Source organism: Centropristis striata, chromosome 24 (assembly GCF_030273125.1).
Source record: "Centropristis striata isolate RG_2023a ecotype Rhode Island chromosome 24, C.striata_1.0, whole genome shotgun sequence".
NCBI lineage: Eukaryota > Metazoa > Chordata > Actinopteri > Perciformes > Serranidae > Centropristis > Centropristis striata.
The window spans coordinates 19401397-19426584 of NC_081540.1; the positions used below are offsets into that span (position 1 = coordinate 19401397).

A 25188-nucleotide genomic window follows, 5' to 3' on the forward strand; every position below is an offset into this window, starting at 1 on the left:
GTGGGCTGTTTTTCGCTTTACAGCGAGACGCTTTGACAAACGCTCATATGTGTCGTTATGGGTGGTACTGACAAACAGTCTATTCTGTTGTTAATTTGGAGATCTTATTGAGCTATTTGACACACCGAGCAGCAGAGAGAGAAGCGATCGCTAGCTGCTCGAAATAAGTTGCTAACATAGAACTAAATAACGTATAAACAGATGAGAAGAAGGACTAGTGTAGGTGTAAATAAAGTGGACAATCAGCCGATATAATGTGTTACTTTAACAGAGTTTACTTACTTATATTTAGACACTATGGAAGACAGGCCATCAGCCATGTACGAGGTTTTGACCTAGTCTTGTTTTGTATCACATGTGCACTTCACATTGTGGCAGATAAGAAACATTTTTTGTATGCTGTAGCCATGGTTTGTATGATCAACGTCTTAACAAATACATTAAATTAAAGATGTTTTCTTTTGATAAGAGTTGGCAGTGTGGGTATTTCTTTGTGACAAAACCACTAAAATAGGGAACTTTGTAGGTACTTTATTAAGGACTACTTAGTCTTAAGTAACTTTCCCCAATACTAAACACTCAAAACACCCTTGAGCAAGGTGCTGAACTCAGTGGAAGTCAGTCAGGTAGAGCTGATGAAAATGTGTGAAGCTGTTTGCGGAAGCAGAACACACATACATCCTCAGGCTATATAGGTTAACCTCAGTAATATTTCAAATTCAACTCAGTCGACGTACATTAAGTATTTAAAGCAACTGTGTCTGCAGCCATGTGGTTCAGTGGAGACAGAAAAACAAGCGAGGGAGAAGTCGTGGAATGCCCCACATGTGGCAACACAAACACATGTAACCACATGTAAGCGCTGTGCCCCACACATGTGTACGGTTCATGCAAACATGCCAGATATATGGAGAGGAGGTTTGGTTCACGCTTTCATCCACACATGCAAGGAAGTGATTGATTTAAGCCAGCCTCAGGCGGACAAATCTGGAAATGCTGTTTACATATTAAAATGACTTTGGTGCACAGTTTCAGGTCATTTTCTGTCCACACTGAAGTAGTCGAGCTTAATCTCTTCTTCTTTCTGTTGGCAAACAACTGTGGATTAGAGTCGGACAGTCACAGGCGGTTTACTCAGCTTGGTCTCAGAAGGATAAAGCTCTAATCTATTACCTCCTACTCTATTCAATTACTTAGAGACAGGTGGCAAATTAACCTCCTGAAACCCACCTGCCCAGGTAGGGTTAGAGTGAGACTAAAAGATTTCTCTGAGCCAAAGCTTGTAACAGAAGAACTATGAGGTCAAGTAGTTTCTCTGGCTAAAACACAACTATATCAGTTCAATCAAACAAAAGATTTATTATCTGCTCGAACTTTTCTAGATTTTTGTGTGTGCAATACAGTCATGGAAAAAATTATTAGACCACTCTTTTTTTAAAATGTATTGCTCATTTTTAATGCTTGGTACAACTAAAGGTACATTTGTTCGGACAAATATAATGATAACAACAAAAATAGCTCAAAGGAGTATAATTTTAGAGCTGATATCCAGCCATTTTTCATGGTTTTCTTGATAATAACGAAAATCAATATGAAGACAACCATGGAAAATGGCTAGTTATCATTATATTTGTCCAAACAAATGTACGTTTAGTTGCACCAGGCATTAAAACGAACAAGAAATTGAGTGATCTAATTTTTTTTGCCATGACTGTAGCTATATAATGGCCCAAAATTAGGTAATTTAAAAGTTTATTCAAAAAACAATACAATTTTCTTGGAGGAGCACCTCCAAATGCTCCACGTAATATGTGCACCTACTTCTTCCACAACCATCAGGGACACAGTGGTGCTCCAGAGATAAAGTGTTTCACTAATGTGTTGAATCATCCTTGTTTTGAGTGTGAAAAGCACTGTCTTAGTGCGGATCGAAGGCTACCATGTAGAGCAAAAGATGTGTTGTCGAATATAGTTGCGCAAGTGTGGACATGGTGTAAGGTTACACCAACACAAAGGGGTTTACACAAAGGGTAGACAGAGAGGAGAGCATACAGTTTCAATTATCTGTAATCTGGGGTTCTGGGCTCCCACTTTCCACATACAAACACAGGCTGTTTACTCAGTGGACATTTCATCCGTCAAACACACCATAAACCACTGTTGCGTAACATGCACACACCAGCACCTTGGTCAAACACGCCGAAGCGGCCCTACATACAATAACTGACATGTACATGTGTGCACATAAACATGCAATCACAGGGCTGACAGACTCACATATGGAAATCTGAAGAGGTAAACAGCGTTATGTTTGATCCAGGCTATCAAAGCGACAGCCACATGCGCGGAATTTAATAACACAAACACACGCTATAATGAGTCTAAATGACTCCATGCAGGAGCTGTGATTTGCATGTACGTTTGAGTTCATACTCATCGTGCATGTCAATGCAGCGATGGTGCATTACCAGATATCATTAGCATGTCTCTGTAATGTAGGGAGCTCTAATGTCTCTGAATGGGAGCCAGGAAGTAAAGGCACATCAGAGGCAAGACAGGGAAAAGGCTGCTGATCTATTCACTAAAGTGGCTTTGTGTGTGTGTGTGTGTGTGTTCTTGTATTATCGACATAGTGAGGACCGGAACAGTTTTTTAACCAACAGAGTGAGGACATTTTGGCCGGTCCTCATTTCTTTAAAGGCTTGTTTGAGAGTTCAGACTTTGTTTTAGGGTAAAGGTTACAATTAGGTTTATGTTAGGGTTAGGGTTGGGCATTTACACTGTAAAAAAATAATCTGTTAAATTTACGGTAAATTACCGGCAGCTGTGGTTGCCAGAACTTCCCCGTAAAAAATACAGTGAGGGGGTTTCTACTGTAAATTTAAATATCAGCAAAAACTAATTTAGACTGAATATTCTCGTTATTTTTAAGGTAATTGTGTCATTCATTCACACATCATGGCAAATCTCCATTAACTTTACATGAAAATGTTATATTTTTACAGCAAAACGGTGCGTTTCCTACAGTTCTTGACAGTAAAAGTAAAAATTGTGCTATTCCTTGATTTACGGTAATTAAAAGTGTCTACTGCGGTTATACACAATTTTTTATTTTACGCCCCATTCCTGATGCAATTTGACAGTGTTTTACTGTAATTTCTACAAACATTTTTTACAGTGTAGTTGTGATGGTGATGGTGAAGGGTAGGTTAAGGGTTAGGGTAAGGGGCTAAGAAATTCATTATTCCAATGAGGGTCCTCACAAAGATAGACGTACAAGGATGTGTGTGTGAGTGCGTGTGTGTGTGTGTGTGTGTGTGTGTGTTCATATTGTAGTCGGGGAGGGCATGTGTGTCTTTGTGTGCAAGTTTAATATGATGTCGGGAAGTGAACGCTCCGTCTCTGAATGTCGTGTGCGTTGGGTTGGGTACATTATGCAAAGAGACGCATAATGTGAGGTAAAGGGGACATTAGGCTCAGCAAGAAGCTGGGACTCAGGTGGAAGACATTATGTGTGTGTGGCGATGTGTGTGTGTGTGTGTGTCAACCACCACATAATACATCTTGGAGATGATGATGAGGAAGGGAGGAAATGTGTGTTTAGATGAATTTAGTGAAATTCTTTGTCTATTGATTGTATTAACATAATGGCCTGCAGCCACAGTCTGGATATGTTTATTAACACACAGACACACAGACACACACACACACACACACACACACACACACTATGGATGTCATATGGATGCTTTTTTTGCAGAAGCCCATTTCCCCAAATTAGAAAGCCGGCTTCAGTGCCAGATGATGTGCCTTGAAATACTGCTGTGGCACACACAAGTAAACATACACACAAGATAAGTCTCAGTCTCACCATGGCAACTGATAAAACAGCAATATGAAATAAATCCAGGTAAGAGTGTAAAAGCAGCAGACACACTTCTGAGGAGGCGTTCAGTGAGCAAAAACACTCACCTGTAGGCCCGTTGTGATGTTTGTTAGATGATATATTGCCCGATAAATTATTGCAATAAATTATATTATTGGTAATTTATGCCAATGATAATAAAATATAATTATAATGGATGTTCACCCTTTCACACATGAATGTGAGAAAACATAAAAAAAGAAAAAAAACTCAAGTTTAATTTCTGATTTTTTTTTTTTAGAAATGGAATAAAATGGAATTTATATATATATACAACACTTTTCAAGTTCCCACAGGTGTCATGAATGTTGGAAAAAATATTGTGTCTCCACATGCTATACAATACATATGAAACTATTTGCATTTTTTACAATCTCTACTTGCAACCTCTCCTGTCCTCACCTCTCAGCTCTGTGTAAACTGATTTTCAGTGCATATTTGTCATGTAACTGTTTGTCTCAGCAGAATCAATCATGGCTTCTCAGTGTCACTGAGGAGCAGAATTTATTGTTTTTAACAGGATGTAGTTATTCCAAGCATGTAGAATAAATAGATTTTGACCAAAATATTGCAATTTTAAGCTTCATTTTGGATGCTTTTTCTTACATTTGTAACCTATGATCTGTTCAAGGACCGTCAGAAAGTTCTAATTTAGATGATAATGCCTGTTTTTACGATTTCGAAAAATACTATAAATTGTATATTTTTGGTGATCTTTTAAATAAAAAATATGTTTCAATGGGATGGATGGTGGGGCGTAGAGGGTTAAAACATTCTTAAATAAAACAACAGACTAGAAATGACAGTGTCTCATTTTTCAAAATGATCTAAATGGTAAATGCCTGCTGTTTGTCAGACATCATGTTGGTGACATTAAGTAAATAAACAACGGGCGATATTGATGTCAGCCAAAATTATTGTGTCATGTCCATTTTTCACAATACGATATTGTAATTATCATGACATCCTGACACAGTTCACGTCCTCATGCTGAACCTGGTGACATCATATACGGCGCTGTATGTGTCTTCATGAATGTTGCATGTGTAAATGGTTATCAGTGGAAAAGTTAATGTCTTGTGCAGACAGTAGCTGACAGAACGCCAGATGCTTTCTGGACCCTCTGCCAGACCACAATACACACACGCAGCAGGGAATTTCCTATTTCTCATGAGTGTCATGTGGGAAAATTGTAAAGCTGAAAGACTTTGTTAATGTTGGAGTTCACTGCGGTTGTGTGCGTGTGTAATCTACGCCTAAACCTTCACAATCAGCAGATCTTCAGACTGCTTTTCTGTCATCGGGGAAAGCGAATGAGCTCAAACATATCGGGGACGATCTTTCTTATAAAGTGCATAATTGTGTCGAGTCATTGCCGCAATCCACCAGCTGACAAACGCTCTGGCAGAATGCTTGGCACGCGTGTGTGAGTGTGAATGAGCGGAAAGTCACTTTTCCATTTTTCCAAATTAGAAAGCCGTGCCTTGACAGTGCCAGATGATACACGTTGCAAACTCACACATACACCAATCAACTCTAGCAGCACAGCTGTCGCATTCATCACAAAGTATTGCCGGAGCTCAGGAAATGAATTTCTTGGAGCACTTTTGGCTCTGCTGTAAATTTGCGATGCTCATATATACAATAAAGCTCAAATGAGAGTCCAAGTGCTTTGACACAATGCCTGAGCGGCTTTCATCCTGGGACTGAGATGCTCAGATTTGCCTTTTTTCCAAAACCGCCTTCCTGCGCCGTCTCTTTTCAAATGGCATAATTAGCCTCCTGTACTGCCATCTATTCCTCTTCCATCCATCCATCCTTTTCTTCCTCCCTCCATCCATCTTGGATGCTAATTAAGCATGTGTCTCAGTGTTGAGCCTCTGCCTGGCGCCCCATGCCCACCTCCTGTTGGCACCCTCGCCCCCACGCCCCGCATCCGACTGGCACAATGAGCCACCCGATATCCAAACCCCCCCTTCCCCTAAAAATCACTGTGATGAGATTCTGATGACTCCCCCATGGGAGGAGAGGGAGCTGATAAGAGAGGGAGAAAATTGAGCTGGCACTGAAAGGAAAACTGTTGTTAAAGATTTGGCTTGTGAGGAGGTGGCTGAAAAACAAAACAGAGAGTCTAACTACTGCTGCCACTTGTTGTTGACAGTTAGAGTATGAACTTGAAATGCCAAAATACAGAAAACCACAGTAATATTTATATATATACAGACACATAACAAGTGTGTATGGTTACGTAATGCTACATGCTGAACAAACAGCCCCAGAGTTACTAGATCTCTATAGCAGGCGGTTAATGCCACTGTTTTTCAAGCCTATTAGAAGAGAATGGATGTTGTTTTTGAGATGAGACAGTTGGTTCTGGGTTGGGCTTCACCAAATGGGGGACTGTGGTCTGGACCCGGACCATCACAGTTCTATCTGGACCTTTCTGACAAATGTACGAGGACAAATAAAAAATCTTCAGCTTGCTTTTGTGTGCTGATTTAGCAGCGACCTCCAAGTTTGAATCGTAAAGCCAATGCCAAAGTGTCTTAAACCTGTTTTGTTTTTTTGCCTGGCTGCAAAAAACGTCTGATTGTATAGAAGTCTATGGGAAAATGACACTGCTTCTCCTTTGATTTATTACCTCAGTGAACATTTTCACAACAAGTTTATGGTTTAAATTGGTAGTTTCAAGTCTTCTTCGAGACAACATGAAGTTCAATTTGTAAATTATTGCCTTATCTAGAGTAAAATAGACCATAAAGCAGGGTATTCTTTAGGTTGATGGGGATGTATTTTCATCTTTGACCCTTTCACAGTGTGTTTTAGTGAATCAAAGTTAACATTTTGCTCAGTCTTGGTTGGTGTTTGGTTGCACTAAAGACATAAGGAGTCAGCTGTACATGCAACAAAGATAGCTAGCATGTGTTCATACTACTTCATGCTAGCTCATACATAGTGTTGTTACAGCCCCGAAACAATATGATGATTGCTAAAATGCTGAACTCGAGGTCTTCAAACATGACATTATGGTGACTAATCCTTTATTTTCATACAGTGTAAGTTGGAAGGAAGAACAAGTAATTCAGCCATTTATGAAAAATGTACATAAACAACCTGTTATCACACTTTAACAGCATTTTCAGATTTGACTGGTTGATGTAGTTTTAAGGGGGGATTATAAAAAACATTATGGACTGGTGGACTTTCTCTGCCTTCTCTGTGTTTGTTAGGTCGTCGCTCTCTCTCCAATAGAAACTTTCTTACAAAACTACATTTGCAATGTTCTTGTGAAATGGCCTGTTGGCATAGTTACCAACTAATAACCAACCAAATCTCGAAAAGGTCAAAGCACCTCTTTCATGCTAAGCCGCTGGCACACAAGATTATGCTGTATTAGGAGCCTGCGAGTGTGTGTGTGTGTATCTCAAACAGGAGGCTCACTTGCCCCCCAGTGTACACTAAACACTCCCACACCTGGACCCTGCTCACTCTGAGCTCGTTAGCAGCAGATGGTACGCACACATACACACACACACACACATACACACACACACACCCACTCACACGGGGACCAAAGGTTACACACACTCAGACTGGAATGCAGTCTATTTTGGTAATAGGCCAATCTGCTGGTAATTGTCTTCATTGTTAGTGTTTGTTTAGGCCTCAACTCTTGACCTTAGGATGGCTTTTTACATTTACATACAGTTGGGTTCGGACTTTGACTGGATGTGTGTGTGTGTGCGTTTGCGGTTTAATCTTCCCATGTGAGGATGTAACAGGTAGAGTGGACAGACTGCTGGGCTTATTAGCTGCATTAGATAAATAAGAGTTCCCCACGCTCTTGATTCTTGCCTACTTCCATCATTTGCAGACCACTTTATCTGTCCGAATAAATTTGCTCTGGTTTAACCTTTCAAACCGTTTGCATGAACTCTAAATAAATGTTTACACGCATCAGCACGCATTCAAATTATACAAAATGTTTTAAATTCTCCCGGAAACGTACTGGCGTCACTGTCTCCAAGTGGACAAACATACGGAGAAAAATAATGTTTTTACAACCCAAGAGAGTGTTTGATTTGTTTAAGTGGCTATTAGACCCGAACATTTGGAAGATTTATATCACTGGGCTGCGATCTTATTGGGTTAGTCTGATTGTAAACAGAATATTGGGTTTCATGTTAATTAAACTGCCATTAAACCGAATCAGAGACTGTTCAAACTTCCGGAAAATTGCCGTGTGTTAGCTGTAATCAACATGCATCTTAAACCTGTTCCATGTGTGTGTCAGTGTGTGGGTGTGTGTGTGTGTGTGTGTGGCCGTGGCAGTGGCCATGGGGTGTTGTTTATTTACTGGAGCCGTGTCCCTGTTCCTCTCCCCCCTCTGCGGGTTTGTTTGCCTCCCCACTGTTCACTGAAATAACATCCAAATACCCCTGTGAGGGTGTGTGTGTGCATGTGTGTGTGTGTGTGTGCTTCATTCGTTCCCTCTCCAGGTTGTGATGCACCGGAAGGTATGTCACAGGGTGTGTGAGTAAGAGAGAGATAGAGTTTGTTTGGTTTATTTTTTTATGATACAGCAGTCCTACAGAGTGTGTGTTTGTGCACAAGCTGCAGAGCTCATCTTCCATCAGCTCGCCCTCCGGTTCTGTCGAGTCATGCGTCTCCAGCACCGTCTCCATATCCACTCCTCTGTTCTCCCCTCCTAACAGATTTGTGGAGGTGGGGGTTGACGCCACCGCCACCAGTGAGGCTTTGATGACTGAATCCAGCTCCTCACGCCCTCCAATGGCCTGCTGCAAATGTCGTGAGGTTGATGCGTTTGACCTTCAGGTACTTTGATGCAACTCCTGCCAACTGCAGACCCTCCAGAGTGAGCTTGGTTTTAAAGGGTCCGTTCCACCCAAAATTCATCAGTTTGTTTGTCCGAAGCACAGAAAAAAGAGATGAAGCGTCCAGATTTGTCTCACATGAGGTTTCCTACTCAGGATGATCAGGTGGCCTGTTTGATGATCCAGCCTCTTAGTATAATGGCTCAGATTTTGCAGAGCATCAAGCAAATGGCAGACTTTCACCCAGGGGTTTGTGTCCCATGTGAAAACAAAAGTAAATTACTTTTTAATTACTTCTGTTTTTTAACGTAACTTCCTTTTTTTTAAACGTAACTTCTGTTTTTTTATGCAACTTCTATTTTTTCCCCCCGTAACTTCTGTATTTTAACATAACTTTTGTATTTTAACGTAACTTCGTTTTTTTTTTACGTAACTTTTTTTAATGGAACTTCTCTATTTTCATGTAACTTTTATTTTAATTTTTACGTAACTTCTTTTTTTAATTGTAACTTTTGTTTTTAGGTAATTTTTTTTTTATGGAACTTCCGCGGCTTACGTCGACCTCATAACTATTTAACTTCTGTACTTTCATTTAAATACATTTATTTAATGTTCAAGCTGTCTTTTATAACCCCTAACCAGGACGTTTTTTTGCCCTAAACCTAGGTCAGTGGTTTTGTAGCCTAAATTCGATAATGTGTGTGCTATTTTTAGAATGCTCCGTGGTTCTGTGAACTGTGAAACGCTCATTTTGACAACCGGTTCATTTAGGTTGGAGATCTTGTTGGTAAAGGTGAGTGGCAACAAGCATTCAACGTGCATTGGCACACCCTCTCCTGGTGTACGGGTGGTTTAATTTGACAAAAAATGTATGATAATTATCGTTTTATTGTATAGTATTAACTAAATGCAGTCCTGGAGTTTTCAAACTAAATTGGGTTCTTAAAAGTTTTCTTTTTATTGGTTTAGTCGAAAATGTTGCAGTAGTGTGGACACTTAATTCTCTCTTTTTCTTCACTGAATAAAGGCAGTATGAGCATTAAATAAAGAAATAACTCAAATAAGTTAAAGTTGAGGTTTTGTTTTTTTTACATATGTATAAAAATGGTGTTAACTTGAATTTTGTCTCATACTTAACCATATTTAAAGAGCCTGAAAGTGTAAAAAGAGAACACCTATTAAGATGTACCAATGCTAAATAAAACACACGTTTCTTTCCGTTCTTGCATCAAGAATAGTACAGGAACTTGACAATGTCACTAAAACAAAATGCCCTTTGTATAATTAGCTGAGAAAAAATGACTAAGAGCATGAATTAATTTCCTCTTCTTCTTTTGGTAAGATGTTAAAGTGTGACCTCAGCAAAAAGACACACACGCTCACAGCCGACCCGACTGAACCGCCCCTTCTTTAACTCAAACACAGACTGGTGACAAGCTTTGAAGTGAGAGCAGGCGCGAGTGAGGAGCAGAATGGGAGATTTCTATCAACTTGCAGACAGATCACACTCTGCAGTTTGCCCGTAGGCCAGAGACAAGCTGTGGGGATAAAGACAGACACCAAATAAGTCCCTGTAGGCCTTTGTCGGCCCAGATGGGGAGGAGGGAGAGGAGGTAGGGGAAAAAAATAAAACTCCTCGCCCGGTTGCTGTGCAGCATTGGAATGAAGTGACTTAAAACAAAAGAGGAGTGTGTTGAGCCTCGGGGATGAGCTGGAGAGACAAGGACAGAGAGGAGGAGTCGTGGACGGAATCGCTCATTGTGACTTTGCGAAGAGAAAAGGTGCGAGGCGTGTGTGTGAAAACTCTTGATAGCAGTGGGTAGAAACATAATGCTGGAAAGAGATGTTCGCTCTTGTCTTTGTCTCCCAAGAGTGCGAGCAAGAGTTCAGCCTGATCCGGAGTCTTGAGCCTTTGTGTGTGTTTGAGAGAGACAAAGAGGAAGGGCTCCTGTGTGCGCCAATCAAACAGCAAAAAGAAGATGATGTAAGACAAAATAGGTGGTCAAAGCAAAGGGAATTATGTAGGAATCATGAAAAAGAATGAACCAGCCTTCACTGTGCCTCCTGGTCTCTACTCTCTTATCTGCAAACAATCAATAGATAGTTTCAGGTACTTGTTTCAATAGTCACAAAGCATTATGTAACAGATAATGTGCCTTATTCTGGAGTGTTTAAAGGTATTAGTGCAAAAGCAATTACATTTGCAATGCAAAACATGGATTTATCTCACTTCACTGGCAAATATCTTAACCTGTAATTATCTTGCAAGACTGGATATTGGAGTTACGACGGCATAGGGCGTAAAATGATGGAACCTGAAACAGAGTTTCCAGATTTATGTTTAGAAGAAAAAAACTTGTTTGAGTTTAAAGCAGGAGAAAAGTGAACAAAACAAATTAACGAAAAAAATGCTCACAAATTTACGAGAAGAACACTTTTGCGGGGGAAAAAATCTGTGAGAAAAGAACTCAGAAAATTACCATCTGTCAAGGAGCCACATTGCTTAATTTTGCAAGGTTGATCAACCTCATCACACCACGGATGTTACCAATTTGCCGTATATGATGAAGTGGATGACCTAATCAAATATCACCTCACATTCAGCTATAGGACAAAGGATTATACTAATTTAGCACTTTTGCCTAGCAGCAAAAGGGTTGCAAGTTTAAAGCTGCAACCCCCTCCCCAGGGTCCATATTTTTTACATTTTTGACTCATAATGGCCATAATATGCCTTTGTATGGTCGTAAAGAGGAACTATATTTGCAGCACTGCTTTCATTTTATAATTGTCACCTCTACAGCTTCCTGTAAACTCTACCTCCTGCCTTATTTCTCCTCTGTCATTTTCTTCCAGTAGCCGCTCACAGAAGCTTGTTCTGGGTTATTCCGGGGTGTATGATCCAAACACTAACTTGTGGTGGGGCCTGTGTAATTACACGGGCCAGAATAGCACCGATCCCGGTTTGAGCAGTCCGGACCGACGGGCTGCCTTTGATCAGCAAAGACTTCAACTGCTGCACCGGGCTCAGGGATCACCAGGAACCGGGATCAGGAGACTGCATTTCTTGTAATTACTGAATTACGAGATCTTGCTCAAAAAAAGTTTGTGTGTGTGAGCTGCCAGCATGGATTTGGCTGGAGCCTCCAACAGAGACATGAACTCTCGAAACAGCTTCAGCTCGGCCAAAGCTGAGGTTTGCAGCCCTTTGATGGTGACGGAGTGTGTGTGTGCGTGTGTGTACATGTTGCCTTTGAATGGTTGACTGTGGATTGTGTGTTTTTTATGTGTTTGTGGTATGTTACCTCCTAAAAGTCTGTTATAAAATGTGTGTGAGCGGGCGTTCATACTTGTGTGCGTCAGTTTGTGGTCATGCATTTAAATGTAGTGTGTATGCATGTGCATCTGTGTGTGTGTGTGTGTGTGTGTGTGTGTGTTTGTGTGTGTGTTTGTGAGTGTGTGAAAAGCTACATTTCTTAACTTGGGAGCATGTTTGCAAAAAATAGAATGTAGGACTTAATCCAACTTACTTGGATGCCTCAAATGCAGCTTTTCCCATGAGGATTGTTTGTGTGTGTGTGTGTGTGTGCGTGCGTGCGTGCAAGAGAGGAAGAAAGTGAGACAGACAGAGAGAGATAAATGTTGAGTGATGGCGTGTGCTTTGCGAGCCAGTCATCCTTCTCTCTTTCCTCATTAAAAGATGGCAGGTGCATCAGTAAAACCTCAGATCGACACACACACATACACACACAGGGCATATGCTAACCTGATTAACACTAACATTAGACTAACATTAGTGCAGCCTCCTTCAGAGAAACACCCCCGGACCAGCTGCTCTCTCTCCCTCACTCTCTTCCATATGCACAAACGAGCATCTCGGCCTCCCACTCTCACTTTCTCCAATTCATCTTCTTTTATACATCTACATTTTTAACTGTTAATTTGAAAAAGTTTCTAATTAATTGGACAGCACAGGGTGGAGGGAGAGAGAGAGAGAGAGAGAGAGAGAGACAGTGAGGAAGGTGCATGTAAACAAAGAAAATTAGCTTTCTGAAAGAACCAAGTCTCTCTTTGTTTTAGTAAATGGGCCAAACATGCATGTATGTTAGTGCATGTGACTTCCTCTCTTTCCATTTTTTTAAGCTAATCACTGCTTCTGCACCCTGCACTTCCCGGGCCTAGCATGCATAAGACCTGGCTTCTGCAGCAACAGGTTGCCCTATTGAGTGTAAATGAACCCATGTTAGCACTGTTAGCTATGCTAACATGGATCCAACTCACAAGATGGCTTTGTGGTGGAAGCCAAAGTGCCCGGTGAGTGCAGAATAACTCTGGCTAGCGCTGTTAGCACCAGACATAAGAGGCTGCTCCCATAGATATATAAAATAATAAATAATAATAAACAATAAATTAACTGGATACAGTGTTGGAGGCTCTGTTTATTACCTATGAAAGTTAACGCCATGAGGCTAAGATAGTTTGACTTCTGTGCATAAAAAAAATACCTGGATCTTTAGAAAAATACCTGGATCTTCTGCATATATTGGGCCCATATGGCTTGCTAGCTGGCTACTTCTGGTTAAGCCCTCTACTAACTTGAATGTGCACAATTTAATCTTATGGCTCTTCTAGCAAATGTTATTAGACTGAATGGATCTAATTCTGGCAGTGAAATGAGTCATTTCAATGGGGCTGTGATGTTCAAAGATTGTTTAGCTCTGTCAGCACTGTTGTTGCTGTTGTGAACTATTAGCACGCTGTTAGCACCACTAGCTACCACCACTGCGGCTCAGAAACTTTCATGTTTGCTTATAAAGTCAGAGATGAGAGAGCTGTGTGCAGCCAATCCCGGCCCCAACTCTGAATGCCAATCAAACTCTGGTAAGAGTCGTGTGGATGCATCCTGGCCCAAACTCAATGTCTCCCTGAAAGTCATGTACGGCACGTTTAAAGTAGCACAGAACATGCATGCTGCAGCGATTCACTTGAACTCCTAATGGGAAGTTTCCTTTCCTTTTGCCCCCTCGGGTAAAGACTTAATATCCTGTTCAAGGACATCCCGTGCTTGCTCCAGACTCTCTAACCACTGAGACGACCTTTCTACCACCTGAAACCATCATGTCTTCCTCTCCCTCCCCCGCTCCATTCCTCCACTCCTTTATGTCAATGCCTCCATGTGTCTGACTTCCTCTGTCCCATCTGTCTCCTCCTCATGCCAATACAGCTTCTCTTGCCCTAAGACGCCTCTTATTTTCTTCAACTCTGCTTTACTGCTTTGTCATGTTTCTCTCATAAACACATACTCTCACTGTCTGTTCTTCTGACTGGCTGCCTCGCTGCCACTCCCCATCCCTGTTTCCCATTCCCCTCGTATTCTCTCCCTCGTTTACTTGCTCCCTCTATCCCATTTCTCTCCCTTGGGTCCCCCCTCTTGTCTTTATAAGCAGCTTTCTGCTGGGCTACAGCATTTTTTTTTGTGGCAGCTTCCCCCAACAGTAGGCACACAGCGGGGCTAGCCTGCCAGCACATCCATTACACCCTGTGCTCTGTGCGAGTGTGTGTCCTCGGTGAGCGAGGCAGAATTGTTTGCTGCACTAGGTGTGTGGTAAGAGGAGGCACTTGTCAGGTGAAAGCAGTGGTGGCCAGTCACTGGGGCACAATGGGAGCCAGTAAATATCAATATCTAACCACAAAGGGCCTGCAGACACATTTTAAAAGCTGCTAGCACATTTGGAAATCTGCTGCTCATAATAACTTTATTTCTAACACCTTTTTTTTGTCAAAAAGTCAGCCTTTAGATGAAGTTCACAGATGAATACGTGTGCATTCATTAGGACTGTGGGCGCAAAACCCATCGGGGGCTTTTGCCTGTGGGCACGAAGCGTCCCGCACAGATCACCAGTGTGTGTGTGTGTGTGTGTGTGTGTGTGTGTAGGCCATCTATCACGGTGACAGGCTGGTGCGTGTTTACTTAATGATGTGGGGGTTTATTTATGAAGTGATGGCCGACGTGTGGGAGGGAGAGAAAAAAGTGAGAGAGGGGGAGAGATTGAGACAGCCTGAGGATGTGACATTAAAATATCATCAAGGTGATGGATGTCCACACACACAACATTAGAGAGAAGTACAAAAAACAGCTGCGCAACGGATGACAAGTCGTATCTGGACTTGTGCGAGTGTCTCTCTGTGTGTGTTTTATAATGACTCCGGGTGTGTAGTTGCGTGTGTGGTTTCGCTGTGACTTCTGTGTTCATTAAGGTGTCACATGTGCTGCCACTGTTGTTTACGATTCACAGGGTAATGAGTTGAAGATAAGATGCATGAGTTGCTGAGTGTGTGTGTGTGTGTTTCTCCTCTACTGTGCGACTGTGTGTCTTTGTTACAGTGGCTGAACAAGATTCTGGTTCACTATGGAGTCACATTTTATGCACGCTCAGCTGAAATACACACAAAGGACCTCTATATTATAACAAACGTATAACAGTGGAGCAATCAGCAGTGCAGTAAACAATCACAACTAATGTGAAGCTTCCTGGACGTCCAGCTGTGTCCCAGAGCGAGGTGGATCAGTGATCGTGGTCACTGCTTCAGCTGGAGACATTAGTGGATGTCCAGTAATCACCACTAGGGGGCAAATAGGCCAATAGTGGAAAAAAAGAAAGATGATGTGTCTTCAGAAACACACAACAAAATAAACTGCAATTGTGACAATTAAGCAAGTTTCCCTTTAAGATGGCTGAAAAGGTAATTATCACCTCTCTATTTATACAGTGTGAACATTTCATTCAAGACTGAGCAAATAACCCCTGGTGTAGAGGTACTTTGCACCCCATCCAAAACAAACCACGGAAAATTAAAGTCCACAAAATAGTTTTCAACCAGAAAAAGACCAGAAGAGTCAGTTTGAATGTACCCACAGATAATAAGACTGATCCAAAGTGCAGTCATTCCCAGTAGAATCTACTCGAGAGAAAACACCTGCACCAGTGGGATTAATGAGTGATACCTGTCATTTTTTAGACATTTGTGACAAAAACACGTTCAGTTCAGTGATAATAATGTTATTAGGTAACTTTGTGGACTGGGTTGGTTATTAGATACCAGAACTGTTTCGTTTAATATGAGAAGAAAGTATGAATGTGGAATTGTTCCAATCTTTTCCAGGTCTGTTTCAAGACGTCAGTGGTCCAGTTTGATAGGCTGTGTACCTGCAAGTGTAGTTTTCTTTCTGTAGAACTACTTCATTTACACATTCTGGAAAAAATCTGTATCAAGGCATGGTTTGCAGCTCCCCGTTTCGCTATTTTAACTATCTTAAGTGTGCAATTAATTAAATACCTGTAATTACATTTTGGATCATGATGTTTGCATGTACGACTGCTCTGAGTGGAAGAACAACTGTGTAAAGGCTTTGGCAGACGCAGAACATCTAAACTGTTTTGGAAAGTTTCAGATTCACCATGTAATTGTGGCACAATGTAAGGTTGGTATTTATTTTTATTTTTATTCTTTAACACGGACTCAGTGTACAAAGACCTTAACTCCGACCCCTAACTTTATGAAAGCTAGATCACTTTGGTGTTCCTTTACAGTGTGACACAGAATAATCCAACTATTGTAGTAGCTCATTGAAATAGAGTTAAAAACTATCTCCAGAGTTACTCCCGACTCATCTCACAGAACAAAGAAGTCCATAAAGGAAACCGCTAATGCACTTTTGTGGCTTAATTGGCCATCAAGACATTACAGAGCGCCTATGATTAGCATATAGAGAAAACAGACAGAGAGAAGGGGACAGTGTGATTGTCATAATTACAAGTGTGACCTATCCACAGACAGGGAACATGGGGAAAGGGTCAAATTAGAGACAGATAGATAGACAGAGACACGGAGAGAGAGAGGGGTTAGTGGGGAGAAATGAGGAAGGGACATGAAGTCCTTTGAAGACCGGATTTAGCTTGACACACCCACTTAAATGTGGCTCGCCACACACACCCATGTGGACAACTCCAGCTCCAGATCATGTAGATAGACGACCGCTGAAAGAATAAACAGGGACGTGAATAGATACTGTAACCACAGTCTTTTATCCCTGCTTTTGTTTACGTCAGCTTAGGTTAGTGTGTTAGCCGGGATCCTCCAGCTCAGGAGACACGCACACACACACTCGTCTTCTCTTTCAATCACATAAACCAGTTGGAGAGAGAGAATGGTGCTCCTGGCCTTGTGTGGAGGGCTCAGAAAAACCTTTTTAACCATTCAAGGCTACAGAAAAAACTGAGAATAAAAGAGCAGCACGGCGCTGGTGGTGGAGGAGGCGGCGGCGGCGGCGAAAAGGCTGATCGCACAAGGCCGTGTCGAGCGAGCATGCAAGCTCAAGTGGTTTGCATTTACGGAATTGTTGCACAGAGAGAAACCAGGTAAATGTGTGTGGAGCAATATACTGGTGAATCAAAAGGAATGGGCAACATAGACATAAAAGCTCAATTATGGCTTAATCTCGTCTTTTTATCCACAGTGAGGACGCCACTACAAACGTGTGAGAAATACCTAAATCAGCTTTAAATGCAAGGCTATACTAAGTTTGGTATAAATGTGTGGTTTTATCCCTTTTATTCAACCTAAGAAGTGATTCTGTGTTTACCTTCCACAATGGTGTGTGTCTGCGAGGCACAAATGTGCCTGTGTGTGTTTCTGTTGGGGTCGAGTATTTATTAGCTATTGGCGACTGGCTGAGTATATCACCAGTTGGGTGTTTTTTTCTAGTTTAATGGTCTGCCTCCGAAAAACTAGTGAGAGCTGTTGCTCAGAGGGCAACTGGCACAGTGCTGAGACAAGGTGTGCAGATAGGTCTGCCTGTGCAAAGAGACATAGAGCCAGAAAGTCAGTGAATTAAGTGTTTATCTTGATCAAACCAGAGTTGAGCTGTGTTCAAATCACACACTCACTTACTGCTCTATTCATTTTATATGCTATGCTATTCATACTATAGAGAGCAAACAGAATGAAGTATTTTTATAGAACAACCTGGAAGTTAGCATCACCATGGATCTTTTGAGAATTCACCTATGGAATTTTTGCATTGGATTTTGGATCATTGCAGAAAATAAGCTCTGTGGCAAACACATGTTTCTGATTCTGATACGTTTTGTTCAACAGGATAATCTTCACAAATGAACACCACTTTTAAGATTTTTGATTGCCTCCGACAGAAGTAAAAAGCTGATATATGTTATAGCGAACTACACCACGGTTGCATGACTTGAATGTCACTACCGTTATGTTTCAGACGATTTCCGACAAGCTAACCAGCCGTTTGATAAGCTAAAACCGTAGCCTAATTAACTGTTTATTAACTTGTTCTACAATCTACAAGAGCTTGCAAGAGCACTGAAAAACACGACTAGAGGCCTTGAGGCTGACTAGTGAGAGAGTTCCCGTCCATGTCTGGCGTGATGACGTTTTAATGACCAGGACAACCACTGTAGACTCATTTAGACACTTGTTAGCAACTGCCTTTTTAAGGAAACGTTAAAACTTCAAAATCCTCAAGTGGGGGTATTTACTGACATATTTCTATGTCGTACCACAAAATGCGAACATCTCTTCAGGCCACCGTATTTCAGGCATCTAACCACCAACACATTCAAAATCCCTCACTGAGACCCAACGTCGCTAACATGCTAACTTATGTCCTTGGCGCCCTATTGTTGGGCTGACAGTGACTTTTTTGACACATCGCCCAACCGTAGTTTCTGTTCATCTCCTCCTGGTTGGCACACTAACCTGAGTAAATAAAAATGAAAAACAAGCTCAGACATTGATAAGAACATCTATTCATGTCGGCTTAATCTTCTAGTGGTCGTCTCTCTACTGGGTGTGTTCCTACTGAAAAATGTATTTTGACTTACAGCTGCTATAGTCCTCTATTTTTAGATGTTGGATTCAAAGTTTCCTTCACAGTAATTTTTGACAGCCACCATGTTGTGTTTCGATACATCCTTCAATTATCATGTTCTGTCTTTTTTATGTCGCCAATATTACTTCCCGGGTGTAATGTTTTACTGTTTCTTCTCTCGCTATGTGTGTGTGATTGTGAGTGGGGTGTTTCATTATCGGGCTCCTCAGGGGAGGAACCCACAGCTGGCTCTCACCGCGGACACCGCTCTCTTTTTTTGGGTGAAAATAACAAATCAGATCAGAGGTTGCGCCTCACGCTTGCTGCGCTTTAATTGCATCAGAGCTTCGGTACCGACTGAGTCACGGCGAACCGATGGCAGAAACACATGCTGCAGGGATGTGTAATGAGTGACGGAGCCCTTTGGGCCTCAGAGAAAGCAGCCGTGGTGTGTGTCTGCGAGCCCCTAATGAAGACTGGTCCGGAGAGCTTCATTCTTGATAAACGGAGACCACAATAAGCGAGGGATGAGCTCAGCAGGATGTGTCAGGTGATTGGGTATCGGCCATGCTGTCAGTAAATCTATCCCATATTCCCCAGATGCCTCTGCTCTTCTCTTTGTGTCATTGAATGAAAAAGAAATCGCTCGGAGGAAATGCCTTTGCAGATCGCTGTGGCCAGATTCAGTGATTCTGATTCGGATCAAAGTGTGATTTTCTGCATCCTTGGGCTCGCTATTAAAAAAATCCCATTTTTAAAATGGCTGATAAATGGCTATTGATTTCCATGGAGAGTATGCTGAGTTCGGGAGTGTACGGAGGTAAATGAAATGATTCCTCAGGCCGGATCGATACGTGTTCAGGGACATTTAGCAGTGCAGCTTGGTTAGGAGAGGCAACTACAGTGAGCCATTTCAGCCCATTGTTGTCCTTTCCAAAATAAGAAAGAGAGAGAAGAGGGAACAAGGGCAATAATACCAGAGAGGAAAAGTGGAAAAGCAATAGGAGAAGGTTGTGGTATAGAGCTAAAAGACAGGGTGGATGGAAATGTCACCGGTCTAATAGATCTCTCCATAAACTAAATGAGGAGGAGAGCGGCCGCCGCCTCGGTGGCACACAGCACCTCAAAATGTTAACAAGAGAGCTGAAAATAGCCTGAGAAAAGAAAAGCACCGGGGAAAACAGGCTCGCAGGAACACTGGAGTGCTCCGGAGACACACACATCCTTCATTTAACATTTCAATCTTTTAACTCGTGTCCAGTGTGGGCGTACGTCTTGCTGTCCAACATGTCATTCCATGGGTGGATGTTAAAAAGCCTCTTGCTCTAAACTTATTTCCTGGTACTAAAAGCTGTCTGCACACTCACCCGATGCGGGTCGTGGTCCAGGACTCTGCGTCGTGCCGCGTCGAGCTCGTCGTAGCCCGGAGCGGCTCGGGGCTGCTGGTACTCCCGGCGCAGCCCCTGGAGACGCGGATCGCTGCAGAGAGACAGAGAGGGAGAGGTGTGAAGAATGCCAGATAGATAGTTTTCAGAGAGAAGCTATCATAGAGACGGAGTTCCCATCAAGACAGTAACCCTTAGAGACCCTTTTTTTTTAATTGGGGATTGGGGAACCCTAGGGGGACATGCATCATATATCGGAAAACTGGGAAATTGAACATTACTTTGCAGCTCAGCACTGTGTTAAGATTTTCTCATCATAAATCTGTAATTAACATTTTGGCGAGGCACCTATTCAAGTTAAAAGTTTAAAAAAAAAAAATCACAAGGACTTTATGATATGAATTCTTGTGCTCCATTATGTCTCATGAGTTGTTGCAGCAATTTGTGGGTTATTATACAGATTTAGAGGAAACAATAACCATTTTTGACCACTTTAGAATTGATAAAAGTAAATGCACTAAGACACTGTGATCTTCAGGAACTGCACGGAAAGATCGATGCTTTGATTTTGGATCAAGAGAGATTTCTGCATGAATGTTCTGCGACTGCATGGTGAGCACTTGTTGCTAAAACTGCTGACAAATAACCTCATGGTGACTAAACCCATCCATTCTCTGAATGCTTCAGGTCTCTAATTTGTGGTTTTAAAGTTTCATGAGGCTGTGATTATCCTCGAGGTCACAGCAGGTCAAGTTATACAGAGAAGTTAAGTTTCAACAAATGCTCTCACTGCAATGAATGGCTACTACAGGGACCAACTTTATCACACATTAATAGCAAAAATAATTCCAAGACTGTTTATGGACCCCTGTATGCAGGAATATTCAAATATGATAATAACTTTTTGTAATGCATGCAGAAAAAAATTATGTTTTTTGGAAAAAACTGCACGGGGTAAGCATAAAGTGGGCATGTCTGTAAAAGGGAGACTTGGTCATTGAGTTCAGAGGTCAAGGGACCCTTAAGCTTTACTTTTGAGGATTAATTATCCCCACAGCTAGTCCAGTTTCTTATGATACCAATGTCTTCCCTCTAGCTCTAAAACAAATGACTCTACAGTTTCTGAGAGACAGTAATGCTGCTGGTTCCTCGGCTCTATGTGGGTTATAGTCAAATCCATGACTTTTCAAAGCTAACTCCGTGTTAAACGGTTTAATTTCCACCACGTCAGAGAATTAAAAAGTGAAGAAAAAGCCAGGTGGAACATGGCACATTCAGCTTCATCCTTTCTTAAATCCACCTGTATTTCTCTGCACTGACAACACTGACAACCCTTGACAGCACAAGAAGACTGACAGGCAGACAGATAATATCCACAAAGTACTGCCTCTGAGAAGACATCAGTGCCTGAACTGAACTTTCTACAGCTGACAGAGAAAACCAAGGTGGAAAAAAACCTGAATAAATGTGCCTTTTCACTTAAAAGTCACATATAGCAATGCAGCCACCCAGATGATCCTGCTGAACCCGACCTTCGTGTCCGGAAAGTGAAGAAGAATACCTCGGTATAAAACAATAAAAAAAGAAGGGAAACAGTGGCAGTGGAGAGATAAGAACTGGGGACAGAATGGGGACAAAACTTAAAGAGAAACATCATCATGCTCACTGGACCTTAATGCTAGATAAGCTACACACACCTGAGAGTACAGAGCCCAGCACACATAAACAAGGGTGTGAACGCTCACACACACGACTCACAAAAGGACAGACAAAAATGGTGCGCCTGAGTGAGCACAATCCTTCAGGATGTGCTACCAAAGTACGACACAGTGCTGTCGTTTATCTGTGTTTACTGGCTGCATTGGATACAGGTATCTCATATTGACAGTGATATGCTGTTCGTTTGCCATTTCGTCCTCAGGAGATACACAAATGTAATACAAGGATAAAAAATAAAAAAACTTTCCGCCCTTCCTCTGCATCGGTAAAACTCAAATTCCCCTTAACGGCTACACACAGGGAAAGCCTTTGTCCGACACATAAACACCCACGCCGCCTCCATCAGGCGGGCGTTGTGCCTTACATCCTAATGGTCTGACCCCCAGGCAGATATTGACCGAAAAAGAGCAAAGGAGAGAGAGGGAGCGGGGCGAGAGACACAGCAGATAGAGAGCTTCATTAGAGAAGTACATAGCTTACATGTTTTAAGTCTCTCTTGCGACCCTGCCTTTAATTAGAAAATCTGGAGTGTGTGTTGGAAGACGACCCCAGGAATGTGTAAAAGTGTGTAGTTAAAGCGCGTAATTACGTATGTGGGACACAGTGTGACGGTGTGTTTGTGCCTGTGGATGCTGATTTAATGCAGCCTTCTATGCTAGTCAGCGGGGACAGAAGGCTGAGTCATACACACTTCTGTGCCAGTATGTTGAAATGCAAAGTGATGCTGTTATTCTACACATCCTGCAGCCGTGAGGAAAAACTCCTAAACGCCAGGCAAGATTTTTTTTTTCCCGCCACAAAGATGGATATCTGATTAGTTCCTGCTAATTGTTGCTTCGTGAGATTGGTTTCAAGACGCAGCTAATCAATACTAATCTCTGTTTCCCCCCCAAGTGCTGCGTCCTGCAGACAACCTTGCTGTTAAGATATTCACACTTAATCTCTTGTATTATTTATTTATTCACTTATTACTTGCTTTTTATTACCCTCTGCCGCCCACCAGCCCCTCTCCACGCACAAACAAACAAACAAACAGACCCTCAGAGAATGGATGCATGGAGCCAAGTTGAGATTTCTTCTTTTTTTTTTTTCACGCCACCCCTCTTCTACCGAACCCATTAGCCAATCCCTGGGCCCGTAATTAGGGCTGCCATTTTGATTGAGCGTGCGCGTCGCTCTCCCAATGAAACAACACTGTAATTATCTCATTATGCCGCGGCCTCCATCACTGACAACGCCAAATATTATCATATTAATAGCTGAAGACAGAGGCTGATTCTGGATAAAACATTAGCGGGGGGTGGAGGTTTGTGGAGTAGCAGTTTGATGGGTTGACAATTCTGCAGGCTGCTTTTCCAAACAGTGACAGAAGAGAGAGAGAGGGATGTGTGTGTGTGTGTGTGTGTGTGTGTGTCTGTACAAGCAGGCACATTTGTCCTATCCTATATGTGTGTGTATGTTTGGAGGGAGACAGGTAGGCTCTCCTGTTGTCAACAGCAGCTAATAACTGCTGATTGTCTGTCTGCAGACCTGAGGCCAGTTGCATAAACACAACAGCTCGCTAAACTTATTTAGTATACAAAAAAAACAGTTTACTTTTATGTTAGATTGTGTCGGGAACAAACGGGAACCTCTGGGCCTTTTAAGTGAAGACAATGCATTGTGTCTAATGGCCAGCAGGAGGCGACTCCACTGGTTGAAAAAGAAGTCCAATTGTATAAAAGTCTATTGGAAAATGACCCAACCTCTGATTTGATTCACTGCCTCATGAATGTTTTCATCAACCTTTTTCTTCTTCAATGCAGCATGATGTTCATTTTAAAAATGAAGGTCCCATTTAGAGTTAAATAGATGATTCAGCACGATTTGAGTAAAGGTTTGACTTTCCCGTTTTTTTTTAGTTCATGAAAGTTAACTGCAACATTTTGGTTGCCTAAAAATTGTACAATTGTTTTGTTCAGCGTACAATTGTACTGAAATACCCTAAGGAGTATGTTGTGAATTTTGAACTGCAACTTGTTAACCGAGTGTCCTCCCACATAAAGAAATGTACCATTTTATACTGCAGTTTTTTTCAGTTTTACTTAAAGCTGTAACTCCAAAGACTAAACCTTTGGGTCTGAACAGTGAAGCCAATGCTGAAGTACCAGAAAACTGCATTCTTTCTAATGTACAGCTTAACTCAAATTGTATATAACTGCAGAGGTCTATGAAAAAACGATCCTACTTTTAATTTTATTTATTTATTATTATTATTATTATTATTATTATTATTATTATTATTATTATTATTATTATTATTATATTATATATTTATAGATTTATTACCTTAGTAAACATCTGCCTAATGAGTTTATGGTCTCAATAGCTAGTTTCAAGTGTTCTTAAATACAGCATGATGTTCATTTAGTAAATGATGGTCCCAAAATATATGATAAAGCACAGTTTGAATAAAGTCATGGCTACCTTCAGTCTTTGAAATCTGACTTTCCAAGTGTTTTATTAATACATGAAATAAAAATGTTTTGTTCAGCGTTCAGTTGTACTGAAACACTTTAAGGAGTCAGGTGTTCATTTGAATTAAAGGTGCAACTTGCCTACCGAGCTAGCTATCTATTGCTAGCATTATATGGCCTCTTTTAGCTTAACCCCCCAACCCCACCCCAAAACCCCTAGATGGCGACAAAAAGTCAATACAGTACTCTACAAACCAATTTGTGATATCCCAATGGTTACGTCCACCTCTTTTATACGGTCTTTGGTAGGGAAACAGGGCTAAGCATTGATTTTCTGTGATTTTCCTGACACAAATGTTTCTACATGTGATATATTGACGTCCTATGGAATTCACAAGGGCATCAACCTGAGTGTCTGACATGTAAATAGACCGTAACTAATCAATACGTCAATAAAGTCTTCTTTTGCTATATTAGTTCGACCACAGAAATTGCTACCACTTCAGTCAGACGTGTTGTTCCTTCAAGTATCATGCATATTTCAGAGTATCTGACTATGCAGGTTGATCTGAGAGCGCTGAGAGAAGGAAAAATGAAGGAGGACGGAGACTGAACGAATACAGAGAAAAGATGAGACGCGGGAGCAGGAAATGAGAAGACGCATCAGAAGACAGAATGAGAGCAAAAACCAAACAGCAACAAAAAGATGGGGATGGAAACTTGGAAAAGACTGAAAGGAAGAGCAGGGTAACTGGAGTGAGAACAAAACCGTCTGCCTTATGAAAGCGAGCGGGAGAGTGTGTGTGAGGGAAGCAACTATCCCGTGGTGTTAGCCAGTGTGGGGGCAGACTAATTAGGAAGTGTGTGCCGCCGCCGGCTGGTTTGGCGACTTCTTCTTGCTGTGGCCAGCTGATTTAAACACAACACACTGGGGGGAGAAAAGCTCAGACAGGCAGTTTTTTCTTTGCTG

General features: G+C 41.7%; 1 protein-coding gene across 1 annotated transcript in view; it reads right to left on the reverse strand.

The window, feature by feature from the left end:
• Window positions 1-25188, reverse strand: part of pard3ba (par-3 family cell polarity regulator beta a) — a 199416-nt gene that overhangs the window by 18806 nt on the left and 155422 nt on the right. The window contains exon 22 of the mRNA XM_059328231.1: window positions 20026-20137. Coding sequence (XP_059184214.1) covers window positions 20026-20137 — 112 coding nt within the window. The remainder of the gene's footprint in view (window positions 1-20025; window positions 20138-25188) is intronic.